The sequence below is a fragment of the Thalassophryne amazonica genome, chromosome 22 (genome assembly GCF_902500255.1).
Source record: "Thalassophryne amazonica chromosome 22, fThaAma1.1, whole genome shotgun sequence".
In the NCBI taxonomy this organism is placed as follows: Eukaryota; Metazoa; Chordata; class Actinopteri; order Batrachoidiformes; family Batrachoididae; genus Thalassophryne; species Thalassophryne amazonica.
In genome coordinates this window covers 15,605,525-15,627,289 of record NC_047124.1, presented here as the reverse complement: position 1 = coordinate 15,627,289, position 21,765 = coordinate 15,605,525, and the positions used below count along the sequence as shown (strand labels likewise).

The 21,765-nt window shown below is 37.3% G+C and overlaps 2 protein-coding genes across 3 annotated transcripts; one reads left to right on the top strand and one right to left on the bottom strand.

Moving 5' to 3' along the window:
- Positions 1 to 871: 871 nt before the first annotated feature.
- cdc123 (cell division cycle 123 homolog (S. cerevisiae)) lies at positions 872 to 11,225 on the bottom strand. The gene is made up of 13 exons (XM_034163705.1): positions 11,085 to 11,225; positions 10,793 to 10,864; positions 8,134 to 8,197; positions 7,291 to 7,323; positions 7,037 to 7,132; positions 6,803 to 6,909; positions 6,309 to 6,360; positions 5,610 to 5,685; positions 5,326 to 5,448; positions 4,710 to 4,738; positions 4,508 to 4,612; positions 3,538 to 3,675; positions 872 to 1,575 (listed from the first exon to the last, which is right to left on the bottom strand). The coding sequence occupies exons 1-13, from the start codon at positions 11,156 to 11,158 to the stop codon at positions 1,528 to 1,530; spliced, it is 1,017 nt and encodes a 338-aa protein (XP_034019596.1). The 5' UTR covers positions 11,159 to 11,225; the 3' UTR covers positions 872 to 1,527.
- Positions 11,226 to 12,831: 1,606 nt separating this feature from the next.
- Positions 12,832 to 18,853, top strand: nudt5 (nudix (nucleoside diphosphate linked moiety X)-type motif 5). Of its 2 annotated transcripts, none has more exons than XM_034163595.1 (10): positions 12,832 to 12,892; positions 13,118 to 13,183; positions 14,433 to 14,500; positions 14,580 to 14,632; positions 14,772 to 14,879; positions 15,070 to 15,165; positions 16,278 to 16,379; positions 17,009 to 17,017; positions 17,122 to 17,175; positions 18,716 to 18,853. In XM_034163595.1, the coding sequence occupies exons 2-10, from the start codon at positions 13,127 to 13,129 to the stop codon at positions 18,823 to 18,825; spliced, it is 657 nt and encodes a 218-aa protein (XP_034019486.1). In that variant the 5' UTR covers positions 12,832 to 12,892; positions 13,118 to 13,126; the 3' UTR covers positions 18,826 to 18,853. The 2 variants fall into 2 exon arrangements, with proteins under 2 accessions (XP_034019486.1, XP_034019487.1); XM_034163596.1 differs by having other exon boundaries at positions 12,859 to 12,901.
- Positions 18,854 to 21,765: the final 2,912 nt, after the last annotated feature.

Sequence of the window (21,765 nt, the reverse complement as noted above, 5' to 3'; positions counted from 1 at the left end):
TTCCACCACACCATTGCCTTACAATATAAAGCGCCTTGGGGCAAATGTTTGTTGTGATTTGGCGCTATATACATGTGCTCTGATGTCACTGTTTATCTCCATAGAAACTACCCAAACAATCTTTCATACAAACTGTTTAAAGGGACATTACAGTGTTGTGGTGGAAATTACGGCAATAGTGTGGGACAACTACATTTTGTTTAAAAAATCACAACAGTTGTATGACATTGAATACCCCAATTATGTTTTGATTATTTTACTGATATTTTATTCAGATATTTTAAAACATTAGAAAAAACGTTTCTTTACCATTCATTTTTATCATTGAAGATCAAAAGTCTGGGTGTGGGACAAGCACAAAACGGCAATATTTGCATATAATGATGCTGAAAAAGGTGAAAAAGTCATCATAGACTACTAGAACAAAGTTCTTAACACACTTTCATTGTAAAGATAACTATAAAATTGTGAAATTTCCCCTTTTTTCTGTTTTTCATACAATATGATCAAAGGACATAATAAGTGCCCGTAGTCTAAGAATCACCCATAGATACACTATTACAACATCGTGTTCACCTTGAAAGCTTTAGAGAAAACAGGAACAAACCTCCGTATGTCTGGATGGGATGTTTACACTTCATTTTCATTTAGTTGTTTAATGTGCTGTATCTCCCTGGATGTGACCGTAATACCGTTTTCCGCACACGCCGTTTCCCTTGGAGAGCTGTAAGCCATCACATCAGCTCTTTCCACCTTCCTGTAATTGCTTTCTCCATCCAGAGCGTGGGTACAAATATGAACTTCCCCGGCGCTGTGCGCGTACAGCTCATTTAGCTCCCGGCATAATAAGAGTGCTTACGTAAAAGCGCAATCAATTTTTAAGGCGCTAGTTTATGGCACCCACCAGGCTGACAGGTGAATCAATACACGACAAGAAGTTTAATGGTATTTTTTCTCAAGCTACAGTCTACAGTGATGCATGATGGGAAAAAAAAACAACTCCGAAGGGCACTCGGAGCAATGGCTTTGACAAAAGTGACAAATTACAGGCAACTGTAATGAATGGATTTAGCGTTAAATGAAGCAGACTGTCAAAACTGTGTACGCTGTAATGTGTGTTCATTTTAAAATCCAAAAACATACACATATATACATATTTGACATAAAAGCGGATATTCTTTACAGTGAGTGATTGCTCATGCAGTTGTACTAGTTGTCCTCCAGAGGGAAAATAATTACGCTGCCATGAAAGAAACATCCGACTAAATGGTGCCGCAGAACTCTCCGTAACTCATTAGGATCAGACAGTCTGCGAAAGGATATGAATCCTCAGAGATGTGATCCACTAATGTAAGACTTTCTGTTAAAATGACACAAATTAGTCTTGGCTAGGAGAGATCCTGGGTACACCGGGTACCTGTCACCATGAGAGCGTATGAGAGAGAGAGAGACACACACAGAGAAACTTGACGCACAAAGTGCGTTGAGGCCGGTAGCAGCTTTTCTTCTCGTTTTAGAGGAACGGTGTTACTGTGGGGCATTCTCCTCCTCCTCCTCCTCCTGCTGGCTTTTCTTCTGTGAACAATAGGAAGGATGAATGTTAAAAGTCAAAGTGACATGGGCATTTTGAGTGATTACTGAGGAAAGAGTGAGGCTAGAAATGTAAACCGGCAGAGCAGCTGGCAACAAAAGGCAGTTTCAGTCATAAAAAAAAAAAAAAAAAAAAAAAGCTTGACGGATAGTATATCAATTGTTGATAATAACGGCCAATATGAGCCTTTCACAAATATATCAGTATTGGTGCAGACATGAAAACTTTTATATTACTGAATAAACAATGCAGAAAAATGCTCTGGTTGTTGGAAACTGTGCCATTACATAGTTAATCCAGCAGAGGGCACTCCAAAGGCATTGTTTACAATGCTGTCAAGCATGGCTGGGACCCCATCACCCCTTTGTCACATTAACTACTTTACGGAGGCAATGTGACCTGTTGCCATGCGTTTTCAATTAGAGTGGCTATTACACAATGACAAGAGACAAGTGGCCCCTATGCCTCCAGCTAGGTGCGTCCAAAATAGACAAGTCTCACTCACTCACTCATCTTCAACCGCTTACTCCAATTAAGAGTCACAGGGGTTGGAACCTATCCTAGCAGCCATAGAGCGTGAGCGGGGTACACCCTGGACAGGACACCAGTCTGTCACAGGGCCACACATAGACAATCAGATTCACACCCACACACACACCTATGGACAGTTTTAAAGTTTCCAATCCACTAAACCTGCATGTCTTTTGATGTGGGAGGAAGACGGAGCACCCGGAGGGAACCCATGTAAACATGGGGAGAACATGCAAACTCCACAGGTGGGATTCGATCCCATGATCTTTTTGTATGAAGCAACGGTGCTAACCATGCTGCCCAGCATGACATATGATCAGTATTGGTATCAGCCCACAAAAAGTCCATATCAGTCGGCCTCTAATATACATAATGAGTGATCATGAAAGAAAATTTAACTCGTTAGATTACATTTTTTTTAACAACTGATAAAAGCATCATATCATAGTTGTTATAGTGTCTGCTGTATTTACCGTTGCTGCAGTAATCTGCATAATTTGTATAAACGGCATTTAAGGTAAATGAACTGCACTTCCATCGCACTTTTCTCCTGTGCTGCCATGCAAGTTGCTTAACTGCACACCGCGAGCAACCTGACGAAGAAGGATCTTTCCCAAGCAGCGCTTTACCTGTCTGACAGGGATTTGAACAGAAGATCCTACAGTCACAAGTCCAACTCTCTAACCTCAAGAGTTGTTTCATCTAATCGTTTATTTCGCTAATTTGTGCTCACTGGGAAACGTAAAGACTGCTACCCGCTCAGTGATTAAACTAAATTATTTAACAGTGCAGTTATGACGTTATAGGTTTCTGCTCAATTAGCTCCACACAGCGGCCCGCGGCAGGTTGGAAAGACGCATTTTACTTGTTAAAATGCAGTACCTAAGTAGCATGTAATGTACTGCCTTCAGGGATGCAGTAACAAGCGTAATTTGGAGTTGTGGCACTTTCAGTGTTCGGGGGACACACACCAGAATTTTAGCCTAAAGAGAGCTGTGAACAAACATCTTTTTTTGCCTCTTCCGCAACTTAAGAAAAAATAAAATAAAATCTGTGTTTATTAATATGCAGGCTTAATTTTTTAAAAATATATTTTATGTTGCTTTTACACTACAACTATTTCAACATAAACTAGCAGTCCTACCCTGTGGGCGTGCTTCCATTTAAATTCTTAACCCTCAACCCTGAAGTACACAAAATAACGTATTAATTGCAAATAAGAAAACACAGACACCATGTCATTACTTCACCCTTTTCTTTGCACCTGAAAACCAATCACAGTCCCACCATGGATATCTACACTTAGCTCTATGATCAACAGCTTTTAAAAGGACAGTGAGTTTTAGCGTGCACAGTGACTGTAACACACATTAAGCTCCTCAAACCCATTATGTCCACCTGCTTGAATTTCTTACCAGTTTCAGGAAATCAATGAGCTTGTAGGCGTCTTCTCCAGTGGAGAGGTCCACGAAGTCCCGTGGGATTCTGTAGCTCAGACAGGGACTGGGCTGCACAGTCACCTCACTGGTGGTGTAGCGGAACAACGGGTCGTCCTGCCCATGTACAGTGATCATATAATTATAAATGCACATTTTAGTTTTGATTGGCAAAACTACTGTATTTTCCAGACGATATATCACAATGTTTAGTTTTCATGCAACTTGTATTTTGAAGGGATTTCTATATATAAATAATACATCATCTTCATCCACAAGACCAGTCTACACGTGACCAGCTGCTCCTGTTCACTAATCTGCATGTGGTACTGTCTGAACCACAATTTGGAAGAGATTATGGCAATAATGCAACATTAAGCTGGATGCCAACCATTGTAAAACAAGGAGAAGAAGGTCTGAATGAAGACATGCCTTGTCTGAGAGAATGACAAATTAATAAATCATGTTCTCAAACTGAAATACCACTCTTGAATAAAGAGAGAATAACCTATATAATACTTAACACTCAACTTGTTGCACTTTGTGGTATTGCAGGAGGATGGCTATGCTAAGGTAAGGCTAACTATAGTCTCTTAAAAAATGTATAATCAATAAAAAAGTTTATTTACATTCATTGACATAAATGTGCACCATTTAGCTGATGACATTTTCATCTGGTCAGTGGCGACAAGAAGCAGTTTATTCTTGAGTTCTATGGGGCTCTTACAGGAACATTAATTAGCCTGTTAGCTGCTGCTTGGTAAGGCACTTTGCTTTGTAAATAAAATTAGTTTTGCTTCTTTGTTGCAACTTATAGTTCTAGGTAACTTAGGCTTTGCTCAGTCTCCTAGTAAAAAGTCGATTTTTGGACCGATATAACATGCAGTCCACAAAATACTGTGCAAACATGTTGTATCATCTTTGACTAGACAATGCTGAGAAGGCTGACCTGCTGCTGAGCGATGTCCCCGCCTGATGTCAGCTCCTTCCAACTGAACAACAGAGGATCTGTCACCTCTCCAAATGGGTTGAAGTCGATGAGCCACACCCTTCCCTGAAATACAAACCAACCTTATTAAAAAAAATTATTAGTCATTAGAAAATGGCATTTGTTAAATTTTAGCATATTAAAAATCCAGGAACAAGCTTACCTGACTGTCTCTGTAGATATCAAACACAACTGTAAAACAGACAAATTATGCTTAAAATCTTATTTAGTATCCATCTGTGTTTCTGGTAATATAGTTTGTAAATATATTCAAGGGGTGTGGCTTGGCGAAATAGACTAATATGTCTGTGGGTTGACAAAAGCTAGCTATTTATGCTTTGGCATGAGGCCTTTTAAGATTTGATGCACCTGTTTCACAAAATTTTACTTCAAATGACATCAACAAAGCAAGATATCAGTGGATGCATGAGTTGGATTATAGCTTCATTTCTGCAGGGTGAGTGAACAGGATGGAGCCATCCATCTACATCAGGGGTGGGCAACTTGTTCCAGAAAGGGCCAAGAGGGTGCAGGTTTTCTTTGCAGCCACTGACTCCAGCAGGTGATTTCACTGATTAATATCACTGAGCAGATGAAATCAGTTAATCAGTGAAATCACCTGGTGGAGTCAGTGGCTGCAAAGAGAACCTGCACCCTCTTGGCCCTTTCTGGAACAAGTTGTCCACCCCTGATCTAAAGCCTTCTGCTTCTGAGCAGCGCTAATAGATTGGTGTGAAGCGTGACACGAGCAGAATAAGAAAAAGTATTAGGGTGCTCACAGTCTTCATCCAGGAAATGATATTGGATGTGCTTGTTGAAGAACTCCTGCACGGCCTGACAGATCTGCTGCTCCTGCTTCAGGATGTGCTGGTAGTACTGGGTGTAGTCTCTCTGGGAGATAGCTGAGGAAAAAGCAAACAAATTATGATGAAACTTCATTTTAATGTTGAAGAAAACTAATAAATCTTCTGCTTCTGAATAAATATGCTGCCCGAACACCAACGGGTTGCTCTCGGATTCCAGCAGAAGCTTTGAGTTCAGAGTGTGAGCAGAGGGAATTTACCAATGAGTTTGTTTTCTTTGACAAAGCAGCGAAACTCTCCACCAGGAATCAGCTCGCTCCACTTCCTCAGGACCAGCTGAGCACATGAGATAATACAACCGATTTAAAAAACAACAAAACAATCCTGCATTGGGACTCAAATGTTGACCAGAACATTGAGTGCAACTGAAAATTGATCATTTAAATTCAACATTTCAAGCCTCTGCAGAAGAATTTCCAAATAAAAACAGAATTACACATTTAAAAGAAGACTAATGTACTGCAACATTTTTAACACAGTTTTGCTGCGTTCCAAAAGATAATTTTGAGATGGTATTCCCGAGATCTGATCTAAATATGTTCTATTGCATCTGCTCAGGAAAAGGACAGTGAGCGCCTTTCTGCGATAATTTCATCCGCCATCTTGGGAAGGGAACTGTCACAAGTTTGTGACCACTGTCGTACCGACAGCAACACAAAGATTCACAACTTGGTTCGGTACCCGTCATATACGAGTATAAACTCACATAAAGTCACCATCATGTCAAAATGAAAGAGGTCGCTCACTGTGTACGGCACCGTATTGCTGTGACGTCTTCCCCGAGTTTCCGACTTCACTTTAAGCCACCCCGCCCACGAGTTCCGAGGACAATGGAATGACAAATAATTTACCGGCAACTGTTTAAAGCTGAAAACCACTCAGCCGTAAAGGTTAAATACCTCATAGCTGATGACTGGATCAGGAGAGTCCTGGTCATTACAGTGAAGAAATCTGTAAAAACACACACACGCACACACACAAAAGACAGTTAAAAGAGGAAAAACAAATAAAAACATCAGCAAGTCTTTAGTAGCATCAAAAAAGATTTATCGGGGGGATTTAAAGCATGTAATTTAGCTGCTGTGTTACTTTGGGGGCACTTAGATAAATTATTCCATCTGCAGTCCTTGTGGACAGCAGCAAATCATTTACAGCTGTAAATATTTGGTAAGGAGAACCTGCAGCAGAGAAAAAAAAAAACTTAACGGCAATCTCCTTTGTGACAGTGTTTGTATCTCTGTGCACATTAGACACATTTCTGAGGATTAATCTGAGTTCTGCGCCAGGACATTTTTTTTTTTTTTGAAATGTTAAGGAACGTCTGAAAGTTAGGGCTTGGATTCAGGGTTAGTGTTAAATTTATATGGATGTGCTTTTGTTGAGGTCAGCTTACGGCTGTGTGAGGTCGTGGGTGATGAAGTCGGAACTTTTGAAGAGCAGAAATATTTCACTGAGATTGCGGCACTGTAAGGAACTGTTCAGTGCGATCCAGTTAGCGTCCTGAAACACACGTACGCACACAAACACGTGATTTTAGCCAATAACTCATTTCAATTTCTATTCAATTTAATGCGATCTTTGGTGTGACAAATCAAGACAATCTGGTGCTGCATTTTTTTTTTTTTACCCGGGGAGCGCTCCAGTTGAGTTTGGGAAAGACACGGCTGCCCAAAGTGTTTATGGCCTCCAGCACTTTAGAGGTGAATTCTGGAAACTCAGGAGCCTGGCAGATATAAAAATGTGCCATCACACAAACGCTTTAAAAGGGCTTTGGAAGAAGAATGTCAAGTAGATGATGTATTCAACCTGCCTGCTGCAACTTAAAAACACAAACATATTTTGATGAAAAACAGGAGTACTACCTTTTTTGCCTTTACTTACTGTGACAGTTGTGGTTGTTTCATCATCAGACCACTAGATGGGAGTAAGGCATGGGGAACAGTTTGAGAATTAGACATAATTCAGACTAAAGGCTGTTCTTAATGGTGAACAGTTTTAATTGTTGAGGCTTAGAAGCTTAACTAAAATAAAAAAAAGAAAAAAAGAAAAAAGAACAGTCAATATTTTTCAGGTATGTCAAAATTCCATCTTCCAAAAAGCTGTAAAAACTCATGAGAAAACTTCACTAAAGCTATTTAATTTTCACATGTATTTCTTCTTCCATTCTGAATTTATTAAAATATTAAAATAAAATATTAAATATATATATATATATATATATATATATAAAATCTCAACTGCATCACTGCGTTTCATCAGCGTGTTTTACGATGGCCGAATAAAAAACAGATTTCTGCAGAAAGACACTACTTATTCTTATTCTGTCTGTCACGTTCTGTTAAATATGTGAAGCACATGAATTCATCTGTGTATACAAAGGTAAGTAAGTCCCTTCAGCTGCTCCCTTGTTTACACTCGAGGTCGCCACAGCAAATCCAAGGTGGATCTGCATGTTGAATTGGCACAGGTTTTACGCCGGATGCCCTTCCTGACGCAACTCCACATTACATGAAGAAATGTGGCAGGGGTGGGATTTGAACCCGAAACCTTCTGCACTGAAACCAAGCGCATTAACCACTTGGCCACAACCCCTGCATCTGTGTATACAAAGGAAACTTGACAAATTACTTCCTGAAAGTCTTGCACTTTTCTGCTGTGGGATGAACCATTTTAAATTCTGAATTAGTAAAGCAATGCAAGAAAATAAAGTCCAGTCCAGCTCACCTGAACGTCTTCCTCTGCATCAGAGTCGCTGTTGTTAGTGTGTGTCTGCTGTGTGTTGTGATCACTGAACCCACATAAAGAAAAAGAAAAACACCAACAAAGAAAAAGAAAATGGGTCAGAGAGTCATAATGGTAAAATTTTAATACAGAAAACTGATGGTTTTGAAAATATACAAACATACATTATGTTAACAAACAAATCATTTTGTTTTGAAGTAGTTTCTCATTCCAAATTATAGTCTAACATGTCGGACAACACCCACTAAAGAAAAGCAAGACAAAACATTTTTCCATTTGCCAAATATATCTCCAAGGCCCTGAGAGACAAACTAACCAAACTTGGTTAGTCCTAGTGGTGGAACCCACCACCATCACAACAGTGATCTGAGTTACTTAATAATTCAGTCACATGGTCAGCAAGTCCAAAATCACTGTGGTCCAAACTACAGTAATGAGCCACACACACAAAATTTTGACAGCCTACAACTGACCAAGTACACCAGTCAAGATACAAAAAAAAATTAGAGCACAAACCTCCGCCAACACTAGTTTCCAGTTCCACAAATTTGTACCTTGGAAAAAAATTTCAAGGTCAAAGTCCTGTTAGAAGTGGCTTTTCATAAGCTAAAATATAATACAAAATATAGATCAAAAGGCCTTTTCAATTAAAAAAAACCAAAAACATAAAATATACGCTAAATCTGCAATATGGATCAGATGCAGATCAAACTTAGTCTATAACCCCTGGCAAAAATTATGGAATCACTGGCCTCAGAGGATGTTCATTCAGTTGTTTAATTTTGTAGAAAAAAAGCAGATCACAGACGTGACACAAAACTAAAGTCATTTCAAATGGCAACTTTCTGGCTTTAAGAAACACTATAAGAAATCAAGAAAAAAAGATTGTGGCAGTCAGTAACGGTTACTTTTTTAGACCAAGCAGGGGAAAAAAATATGGAATCACTCAATTCTGAGGAAAAAATTATGGAATCACCCTGTAAATTTTCATCCCCCAAATTAACACCTGCATCAAATCAGATCTGCTCATTGACATTGACCCTATGCCATGACATTGACCCTATGTGTCTTTTTGCAAGGAATGTTTTTGCAGTTTTTGCTCTATGGCAAGATGCATTATCATCTTGAAAAATGATTTCATCATCCCCAAACATCCTTTCAATTGTCCAAAATATCAACATAAACTTGTGCATTTATTGATGATGTAATGACAGCCATCTCCCCAGTGCCTTTACCTGACATGCAGCCCCATATCATCAATGACTGTGGAAATTTACATGTTCTCTTCAGGCAGTCATCTTTATAAATCTCATTGGAAAGGCACCAAACAAAAGTTCCAGCATCATCACCTTGCCCAATGCAGATTCGAGATTCATCACTGAATATGACTTTCATCCAGTCATCCACAGTCCACAATTGCTTTTCCTTAGCCCATTGTAACCTTGTTTTTTTTTGTTTAGGTGTTAATGATGCCTTTTGTTTAGCTTTTCTGTATGTAAATCCCATTTCCTTTAGGCGGTTTCTTACAGTTCGGTCACAGACGTTGACTCCAGTTTCCTCCCATTCGTTCCTCATTTGTTTTGTTGTACATTTTTCGATTTTTGAGACATATTGCTTTAAGTTTTCTGTCTTGACACTTTGATGTCTTCCTTGGTCTACCAGTATGTTTGCCTTTAACAACCTTCCCATGTTGTTTGTATTTGGTCCAGAGTTTAGACACAGCTGACTGTGAACAACCAACATCTTTTGCAACATTGCGTGATGATTTACTCTTTTAAGAGTTTGATAATCCTCTCCTTTGTTTCAATTGACATCTCTCGTGTTGGAGCCATGATTCATGTCAGTCCACTTGGTGCAACAGCTCTCCAAGGTGTGTTCACTCCTTTTTAGATGCAGACTAACGAGCAGATCTGATATGATGCAGGTGTTAGTTTTGGGGATGAAAATTTACAGGGTGATTCCATAATTTTTTCCTCAGAATTGAGTGATTCCATATTTTTTTCCTCTGCTTGGTCTAAAAAAGTAACCGTTACTGACTGCCACAATCTTTTTTTCTTGATTTCTTATAGCGTTTCTTAAAGCCAGAAAGTTGCCATTTGAAATGACTTTAGTTTTGTGTCATGTCTGTGATCTGCTTTTTTCTACAAAATTAAACAACTGAATGAACATCCTCCGAGGCCGGCGATTCCATAATTTTTGCCAGGGGTTGTATTCATTCACTTCATTGTCATGGAGTTACTGAGAGAGACATTTTTGTTTGAGATATAATCCAAAATGTACACCAAATAGGCTTTTCAATATTAAATTCAAATGCCCACAAAATCCACAATCCAGAACAGATAGAGATCAAACTTTGTCAGCTGATAGTGAGTGCCAGTTTGCACCTCACTTTCAAATTAATATATATATAATAATACTAATAGTATTATTAGTATTACTATTACTATTTACTATTAATAACACTATAATACTACCTATCTGCTCAACAAATGTCATTAAAATATGTTCATTGCTTTTTGCGTTATCCTGTTAATCATCTAGTGCATAATTTGGGCAGATTTCCAGTGTAGGGTTTCTTGATTTTCTGGTCTTGCTAACAGAACTGATCTTTGAGCAAAATTTGCAGACATACAGCTCTCACCTCCCAGACACTACCAATGTTCCATCATCCAGTAAATAGTCGATTACATTCTGAGGCAGCGGGAGAATCAGGCTAGAAAAGAAGTCAAAAACATTAGCAATTAATAACATCATACGGGTAAGGATTTCATAAAACCAAACGTCAAACACTGAAACTGTTAGAAACAGTTAGCAGCTAAGCGTTAGCCGGTTCATGTAACAGCAGCAGCCGGAACTACAAGCTAACTGAGCTTTACTTTACAACTACAACTAAAATGTTTTCCGTGCTCTGTCCAAAACCTAAAACTGTTTACCTTTTAATTGTATGTTTTTTAAATATCGGATACCAGACCGAAAACTGACAATTTACAACTTGCTCTTTCTTCATGCTGTAGTTTCCTGTGCCGGAAGTGTGTCCGTTGATAAAACGTTCCCGAATTTTATGATTATGAGTAAACTTTGGTAAGGATGAGTTTAAAAAAAAAAAACACTACGTTGTTCTCTGTTTGCACTGCCGTGCAGTATGTGCAAAATAATTAAAGCGAATTTAACTATAGTATAAAAGCATAACTGAGGTGAATTCATCTAAATGTTGAGCTAACACTGATTCCGGATAGGGATTTTTTTTTGGTGCACATATAGGCGTGGCCTATGTAAACCAAGGTCGCAAAACTCATTTAAAGGGGAAGCGACAGTTTGGTTTCCTTGCTAATTCAACCGTTCTCCCCTTCTGAATGTTTTGGAACAATGGAGTGTGGTTCAATTTATTTCAAAAGTGTTTAACAGCACATTTCCCCAAGCCTTTGGTTCATTTGGTCTTTTAAGCATTTCCAAACTAATTCTCTCTGAAGCATTTGGTTCATTTAGTGTTTTATTCATTTCTAAATGGCGCCTTTTCTGTAGCAATAATTCGTTTAGAATGTTTTTGAAGCAATGAATTATGACCTGCAGTAATTAGTTCAATGTGTTTCAAAGGTTTCTAGACACCAACACTTTCTGAAGTCACTGGTTCATTGGGTCTTTTGAGCCTTTTCAAAACGGTCTCTTTGAAACATTTGTTTCATTTAGTGTACAATTTCTAGCCAGCATTTTCTGTTGCAAAACTTAATTTAGAAAGTTTTGAAAGGATAAATTACTACCTGCAGTAATTAGTTCAGTTTGTTTCAAAGGTTTCTAGCCACCATTTTCTGAAGTAATTGGATTTGGTCGTTTGAGCATTTTGAAACTTTCTGACATTTGTTTCAGTTAGTATTTCAAGTGTATCAATAAAGTTATCTGAAGCATTTGGTTTAAATTGTTTCCAGCATTTCTAAATGACACCATATTCTGAAGCCATTTGTTCATTTATCTTTTTAGCATTTTGAACTTTGAATATTTCTTTGAAGCATTTGGTTTACCTTGTGTTTAAAGTGTTTCTAAATGATTCCCTTTCTGCAGCAATTACTTAATTTAGGGTTTAAAACCTTTTGGAATTTCATTTAGAAAACTTTGTAACAGTGCTTTTTTATTTGAAGCAATTGGTTCAATATGTTTCAAATGTTTCTAAATAAAAGAGCACCATTTTATGAGCCTATTTGTTTTTTGAGCAATTTTGAAAGTTTTTTGGAAGAGCATTTGATTCTTGTAAAGTACGACGGAGTTTTAGGGTCACATTGAATTTTTTATTTTTTTTGGACTTCGAGAATAAAGTCGTAATATTACGAGAATAAAGTCATAATATAATATTACAACTTTTTCTCGTAAAATTACGACTTTATTCTCGTAATATTACGACTTTATTCTCGTAAAAGTACGAATTTATTATCGTAATATTACGACTTTATTCTCGTAAAATTACGAGTTTTTCTCGTAAAATTATGACCTTTTTATTCTAAAAATAAATATATAAATGACTAAGAAAATAAAAGATAAACAAAGGTTTAGGTGCTCCAAACATTACTTGTTGATTGTTTTGCACTCATCTTTGAAATGAAATGAAACTCTTTGAACATGTGTAAATATTTTTACAAAGACCAACTCTTTGCCTGACAACATTCGCGACACCCGGAAGTGTATCCGAGTGACTCATCTGTTTTATTTTTTCCCATCTTTACGTACAAAGACACGGCAGCAGGGGCTTCACGTGAGACTGGTTTGCTGTTTTTAAATTTTACACAATTTTATTCACGATTATGTTAAACATGAACTAAACAAATGGTAAAACTTTCTAACATCGTCAAGGTGTTAAATAGCTAGCTAACCTTAGAGGAACAGTAGTTTACTTGAAGGTGAAAAGTTGGTGCCGTTTTCTGAAACATCGAGCTTTTTTTGTTTTTATTATTGTTGTTATTGCATTTTTATTATTCAGATCACAAAAATGAGCCATTCCGAGGAGCCTAAAGTGAACATTACCCCCAGGATTGTGGAGGAAGAGGTACGTTTGACTACTGATTTTATCCAGAGGCGTAGCCAGAAATTCAGTCGGGGGGGTTGGTTACTGTTTTCAGCATCACAAAATATTTGATACATAGGTTTTTCCGTGTTTCAAGTGGTTTTTCAAACAGGCAGCCTTAATTTCCTCAATCATTTAATTTGTTGTTTCACATTTTTCTAAAAAGTACATCACTGTCTGTAGTAATTATTTAATTTTGTGTTTATGCCATTTTGAAAGAGTGCAATATCTGAAGCACTGGTTTATTTTGTGTTTTGAACATTTCTTGACAGTATCATTGTCTGAAGCTGTTGTGATTTAGTGTTTTGTCATTTTCTGAAACACTTGGTTTATTTGATATTTCAAACCATTCTGAACATTTTCTAAAGCAGCTATGCATTTTGTTTATATTCAAAGTGGGATTTTTTTTTTTTATCAATCGTAGCCAGTGTGACTACAGATCTGGGTTGGGGTATAATTTTTATAAACTACATAAAGCATTTGGAAATTTGAACAGTGCTTCTGTTTCTGGACCACAGCTTTGTGCACGCTTGCGCAGTAACACCACATCCCATTCCAAATAATTCATATCAGCAGAATACGTGTAACGGCTACATTATACTTTGTGCTTCATTGTAAAACATTTTCTGAAGTCATCATTTGATCTTTTGAAATCTTTAAACACAATATTTTTATGAAGCACTTGGTTCATTTAGTATTTCAGAGATTTCTAAACTGTGCAATTATGTGAAGCACTTATTTAATTTATTTAATGGTGAATAGTTTTCTGAAACTGTTAATTAAATGGCTTGTGAAGTCATTGGGTCATTTTGTATTGATAATTTTGAAACTGAATTTTTTCTGAAACAGTTGATTAGTAAATGGCTTGTGAAATCATTGGTTCATTTTTGTTGGCCATTTTGAAACAGTGAAAATCTTTCTGAAACAGTTGATTAGTAAACAGCACATGAAGTCACTGACTTGTTTGTGTTGTGCATTTTTACATAGTGAATCTTTTCTGAAGCTGTTGTTCCATTTAATGTTTTGTGTATTTTGTTGAGTAAATATATATTAAATAAAACCTGTTGGTTCTGAAAATTGCTGAATTTTGTAGACTGGTGTAATTTACATGATTAATACCTCTTAAAAGTCACTAAGCAGGTTGGCTGATCAGATTTCGTTGTTGCTTTTAGTACTTTTGAAATAGTTTTAGCGTTTTTACACTACATTTATTTATCTGTTTATTTTTCAGACCATGGCTTCGGGAAAATGGGTGAAGCTGGAGAAGACGACATACGTGGATTCAGCTGGAAACACCAGGTAACGTTCTTTCAGTTTACTTGCAAGACTTTTTGAGCAAGCCTGGTCCTTCTTTATCGACACAGTTCTCATCCAACAGAATCTGGGAGACTGTGAAAAGAATGACAAGACAAAGCCACACACAAACAGATGGTGAGCGTATCAGGCTTTCTTTGATGAATTGCTGATATTTTGGCATTTCTGATCCAAGCCCAAGACTTGCAAATGAGTTGAGTCAGATGTTAGATGTTGTTCTTGAAGGAGTAACGCAGTTTTTTTTTTTTTTTTGTAGGTGTGGGAATCATCGCTCTACTGAAACGGACGCTCCATAAGGACTGTGTGGTAATGGTGAAGCAGTTCCGTCCTCCTCTGGGATGCTATGCTCTGGAGTTTCCTGCAGGTCAGACAGCTGTAGTTGTTGGGTTAATTGACGTGAGCATTTCAATAAATTTTCTGGAGAAGCGAAGGCCTTTTATTGTGTTTTCCAACACAACGGAGGTTGCTGATTAGAGTTTTGCTGTCATTGTGATCACTATTTGCTGATGACATGACTGTATTTGTTCACGTTTTTTGGTATCCGCTGTGCTCAGGGCTGATGGACGAGGGCGAAACAGCTGAGGCGGCTGCACTGAGAGAGCTGAAGGAAGAAACGGGCTACAAAGGCGAAGTGGTGGGAGTCACGCCAGGTATCATTTAGTGCTTGATTGCATTAGCTGCCTTTCTAACTATATGTTATCTCTTGTGTGTGTTTGCTAGATCTGGGGGTCAGCAGTGTAAAGTGAAAACAGTCTTTGTACTTAGTCAGGTTCAGATAGTAGCTTTGGTTGGAATTTTGTGGAGATTTCCGAAACTATAAGTTTTGAAACATGCACATGGTTGATTCCATTTTCTTGGACGCCACTATGTCAGCTCTCTTGAATTTGAAAAATTGGCAGCTTAAAGTTAGTATCTTTCAAAATCTCAACTTCTAGATGACCTTGGATATTTCATTGACTCAATACACATTTTCAGGACCAAGAAATCCAATGGTGCTAATCACAAAAATGTTTATTTAGCCACCCACTCACAAATCCAAGACAGCCAATCATAAATATGGCTTCCCAAATGCATGTTTTTGGAGTTGGCTCTGAAAATGTATGCTTGGCCACTGGAATCAAGATCTGAGGTAATTTAGAAGCATAGATATTGAAAACCAGACATTTTTAGATGACATGTTTACTAATCCAAGATGTCCACAATGGTGGCTTCGGGGGAAAATGTAATGGGTCTATTCCACAGAGCACTGTTCTTTTCTGTTTACTCCCAATTAGCAAATCAGGGCACATTTTGAAGCATCATAGCAACTTCTTCGTCCATTTTTGTCAATCTTGAACAAACTTGGCCGTAACTACATAGTTACCGCCATCATCAACACCAGATTTTAAATTGGAATCGAATTTTTGAACTCTTAAAAAAAATTTTTATCCACATTCTCAAAATTGCTGGTAATATGTGATAACATCCAGGTATTCGTAGTCTTAATAGTTTCGATCATGTTCGAATTTCTTTAATGGGGTATTCTTAGTGAGCACTCAGTTGGGATAAAAATTTGAAACAGAAACGGTGTACGAGTATGTTGCGGTTTTTGTTCAAAGTCTTAGCTTTTGACATTTAACAGGATCTGGCTTACAATCATGCTAAAGTTTTTTGTTTTGTTTTTTTCTCATCCTCTTTATGTAGCATTGTAGAATTAAGGGGAGTGTGTGTGGAAGTACTCAATCCTGTCCTACGGTTACTAAACCTGTTTCCATGGTTGCAGTGACCTGTCTGGATCCTGGTCTGTCCAACTGCACCACCCAGATTGTCATGGTCAACATCAACGGAGATGAAATGGAGAACATCAACCCAACACAGCAGCTCGGTGAGAAGACTCACTCATTCATTCAAACAGTACTTCATTAATTCAGATAATCATTCATCATTAACTGTTAATCATGTCTTTTGATCTATTATTGATACACTCAGTTACTCATTAACTTTTTTTCATTAAGTTGTTGCCTTCTAAAGGTTTTCAAAGACCAAACTCAGGCCATAGTTATTGGATTTATTGGTTTTATGGCTCCGTCGGCTGCTCTAAAAATTGCCGCCGTAGTGAAAAAAATTGCCCTGAGCACTTTTTTAAAAATTTTCCCACCGACTGCTTGGTGTGCCGCCCAAAAATTTCAAGACTTGAGTGACTTCAAGAGTGGTGTTATGTCCTGGGTTTGTGATCTTTAACTGATACCCTACATTATGGATTAAACTGAATTTTTATTGGAGCGCTTCCAAAGGATCACGGTGCCTGTGCATCCTGTCCAGCCATAGAGGAGCTGCTCCGTCTAATGAAATTAATCAATTAATAAATAATGAAACCAGTAAATCCAATAACTATTGCCTCAGTGTATGTCAAACTTAAAGTAAATCACAATATAGATATTGTACACACAGTCTCCTTCACAATACAGTTGGTTTGTTTCCAAGTTAAACTGATTATCTTTTGTTCTTCCACAGGTGATGGAGGTAAGTTTTTTTGTTTTTTGTTTTTTCTCCCTTCCCTCAAGCCACTTTAGAAGTACCGTTGTTTTATAATCCATATAACCAAACAACTTCTATCTTGTTTCCAGAGTTTGTCGAAGTCATTCTTTTACCTCTTGAAGGATTCCAGAAGAAAATAGATGGTGAGACTCGAACTTTTATCAAAGTTTGATGAATGCAGTAATCAGGCTTTGTGATCTATGAATATTTACCATATGCTCACTGTTGATATGTTCTGGATCAAATCAAATCCATCTACTAATATAAGCAACAGGTTGGCCGTAGTTGGCATCCCACAGCAGCCTGTACTCAAGTTTCTTAAAATGGAGCAATAGAGATTTGCCAAAAGCTTAGTACAAACATGGTTACACAGGTAGCAAGGCAACCAAGAGCATCCGTCTGTAGTGATCTTGCCAAAAAAAAAAAAAAAAAAATCCAAATCAACTTTCTTCATTAGTAAGGTATGTCTGCATGAGACCACATTTCAAATATTTAGTGTTTTTAGTACTATATTATAATAATACAATAACATGCTTTTGGAGGGTGGTATGCATTTTCAAGAGGCCCGACGTCCATCCCCAGTCGCCCAAAATGACAGCTATTCGCCCGAGTTAGACGAGGGCAAATAGCTGTCATTGCGGGCGATGGGATGGACAGAGGGACTCAGAAAAATACATACCGCACGACAACAGCATGTTATTTGCATTATTATCACTTTTTAATGAGATACACAACACGTAACGCGTACATAAGAAGTTGGCTCACTTAACTTCTGCCACCTGGCCCGCGCGCTGCTGTTCAAATTCAGCAGTGCGTCCTCATCAAGCTGGCTGCTTTAGCTGCTGTTCTTTGTCGTACTATCCATGAGAAAATCTTCCGGAATATCCATATTGGGACCAAAACACACTTCTCGCCTTTTCAGCTTTTCCTCTGCGGACAGTTTTTTTTTTTTTTTCCCCCTCTGCGGACCGTTCTTGGGCTGCGCGCGGTATGACGTCATTTGTTTACGCACAGCGGGCGGGTATACTCAGATACCGTCGACATAAATCTATGAAACTGGCCTAGCAACGCTCCGATAAAGTGATAATAATGTGGTATATTAAAGATGGTTAAAGATCTTCTTAGACTAATTAAAAACTCACTAGCTTTGTAGGATTACAGTCCAATTAAATGCATACGGTGCATCTGGAAAGTATTCACAGCGCTTCACTTTTTCTACATTTTGTTACTTTACAGCCTTATTCCAAAAATAAAATAAAAAATCCTCAAAATTTTACTCACAACACCCCATAATGACAACATGGAAAAAGTGTTTTTGAAATTTTTGCAAATGTATTAAAAATAATAATAAAAAAACTTAAGACATCATAGGTACGCAAGTATTCACACCCTTTGCTAAATTTAACTTTAATTTTGACTTTTGCCCCAGTAAGCTTGACCCCAATGATTAACATTTGACATCACCTGCCCTGAGCAATTCCATAACTCACTTACAGTACATACCACACGTGTGCCACTTTTGGTGGACATGAGAATGTAAAACCAAAAATGTGCCCTTTGACCCAAAATAAACCCATTCTCAGCCTGCCCATCATTCTCATCAAGGAGTAGATGAACGAACACATAAATGTTGCTGTATTTTGACTGAGAGTGACGCTAACAATTCTTTCAATGATCCTGCAGAGTTGCTGAAAAAAGAAAAAATTGTGGTGGACTCCAAAGTTTACATCTATGCCATGGGCATGGCACAGGCTTTCTTCAAACCAAAGGAAGTTCCTGTCCTCAAACAGTGATGTAGAAGGCTAAACCCCCATTTTTTTTTTTTTTTTTTTTTTTTTTTTTGGCTGTAAATTGTGTCACTGTTTGTGATTATGTTAAAGGACTTTGAAAAGCTGAAGGAAAATGTCTGAATTGTGATTCTTACATCTGATATAGGAATTTAATGTTGTAACAGTTGTTGCTGTGACATTTAGTTGCCATCATCGGCGTGGAGAAAAGGCAGGGTGAGTGCCAAGTTTTTGTTTTTTTTTTTATTACATGAAAAATTTAATTAATTTAATACATTTCTTGGGGGGGAGATTGGGATTTACAACACGCAGTGGACCAGTTTTTTTTTTTCTCTGTGTGAACTTAAGTCAGACACTATAAAAACTCAAACATGCTCCATGTAAGCGCTCAACATAAACCGACAGAAAGACGATGCACAAAGTTCTGTGTATCACCTAAATTTTACTGCAAGTCATTTGGATCTAAATAAATAACTCATAAATTATACAAATAGGACACAGATAAGATCGGGGGTTACTATTTATACTTCAGGATAATTAGATTCTTTAAAGTTAAACATTCCTTGAAAATCACTTTCTACATAATTTTTGGGAAAAGTGATGTAATTATGTGAAATTGCGATAGGTGTATAGTGATATACTGTATCGTTCCTCTCTAGTAAATAGCCTAGAATCCGTAGTGCCTTAAAGGGGAACTCCAGGATTTTTCAACTTAGGCTTTATTTTTTTATTTTTAGATATCTTTGGTTCATATTTTTACTCAGGGTAAAAATTATGATAATTGGTCCAGTAGAAAGTCTGGAAAAGCTGCGGCGCATTACCCTCTAAAATGCAGTATGTGGAAAAACTAGTAAGAGTCTATCCTCTCCAGTTCCTAAAACTCTCCAGATTAAATGGACACATTATGAGGAGGTACTGATGAAAAGTTGGTGAACTTTGGTGCACCAGATCAATTACAAAAAGCAAGTTTGTTTTGCTTATGTAATATACCGTATTCTGCACCTGCCTGCCACCTCCTGGACATGTCTGGACTTGTTGCAGGGAATAATATTATCATCACGTAGGTGATGGAAATTACAAGCAGGTGTGGTTGAAGTTACATATAACTTGAAATTATGTTGTTTATCAGTTTCTTCCAGGTCTGCAGTTTGTATTTTATTGTCACAGTGTGAAGTTGTCATTGGATGTCTCAGTTTTTGATCATCAGCAATGGCAGCATCAACAGCACACCTCTTAGCAACATTTGCCTCTATGCCGATAAAGCACACAGTTAAGACACCACTTTTATAATAAAACAGTGGATTGCAGAAATCTTAAACATTGCTTCCTGTTGCGGCTGCAACTAAAGAGCTTTTTCGTTTTTGATAAATCTGGCGATTATTTTCTCATTTAATTGAGTAGTTGTTTTGTTTCTAAAATGTCAGAAAATGCTGAAAAATGTCGATTATACTTTGGCATATTATAAGATGATGTCCTCAAAAGTCGTTTTGTCCGCAACAACAAGATAGTCAGTTTAGTGTCAGAGAGGAGTAAATAAACCAGCCAAAAATAAATAAATAAAAATCACATGTAAGAAGCTGAAGTCTGAGAATTTAGACATAAAAAAAATTATCAAAATAGTTGCCAATTAATGTAATAATCGAGTCATCATTGCGCGTCTATTTCCTGTTTCAGAAATTAATCAAAATATATTTCAGCCTTATTTTCCTGTGAAATATACCATCAGTTTTATCCTGAGACATAAATACTGTATTTTCCAGAGTATGTTGTCGTTGTTTTTTTTTTTGTTTGTTTTGTTTTTTTCTAGTTTGGAAGGCCCTGTGACTTGTACTCAGGTGCGACTTATTTACCGAAAAATTATATATATAAAAAAAAGAAAAATTATTATTATAGTAACTATTTGTATAGAACTTCCACAGGAATTAAAGGACTAAAGAAAATAAACCCAATAATAAAAGAATATATGCCAATAATAATAAGTACACTACAGCAACGCCCAAAAATCCCAAATGCTGAGGTGATAATACAGAAAAATGGTTCAACCTTTTCTCCTGTGTGACTTATATGTGAGTTTTTCCTATTCAAAAGGCATTTTTTTTAACAAGTGCGACTTATACTCCAGAAAATAAGGTAGTCTCTAAAAGCTTAAATTTTCCTTGGCTAATGTTACTGATATGTTGTGTATGTACACATCATGTCATTACAGCAGTACACAATACAGTGTTTGTCATTTGTGTTTGCACATTATATGGAATATGTTTCAGGTTTAAGTCTTTTATGTGTTGACTGATGACAAATGCTGACTTCTGGGTTTTAGTATAACAAGATGGAATTTGTTGTGATGTTAATTTAATAATGTAACATATTCATTGTTGCTCTAACATTCCTTTTTTGTGTCTTAATGAATAAAGAGATGCCTCCTAGTCTTTTACAATTAAAATGTGTTTTATTGGGTCAACATTGAGTCCGGTGTATTCTGTCATATCCAAGTTGTTAGCAGCTACAACAGCTGAGCCTGGTTAACTGTGGTGGAGTTTTAGGACTACTGCAATTTTGAGAAGAATCACAATAATTGAAATTTCAAATTAAAAGAAGAAATTTACACTTGATTTAGTATCAAAGTAGGTGTGATATATGTGATACCTGCCCTAAAGAATAACATGCAAAACTGTATCCTCAATTTCCCACTTTTTAAAATATTTTTTTGTTGCATTATAACTTCTCAAAAACTCACTTCTTAAGTTTTATTATGTATGTATGTTTGGGGGGGTTGCCCTTATATAGTGGAGCGTTGTGACTACTGTATGAGAGCCACCATTAGTCCTCCACTCAACAGCTGCTGGATCTTGAACTCAGACACTGTCCTCCTCCTAGAGGAGTGCAGTGAGTTGGAACAGGTTGGGATGGTCCTGGCAGGCAAGATGGTTAAGCCTGTTATGCCAACCT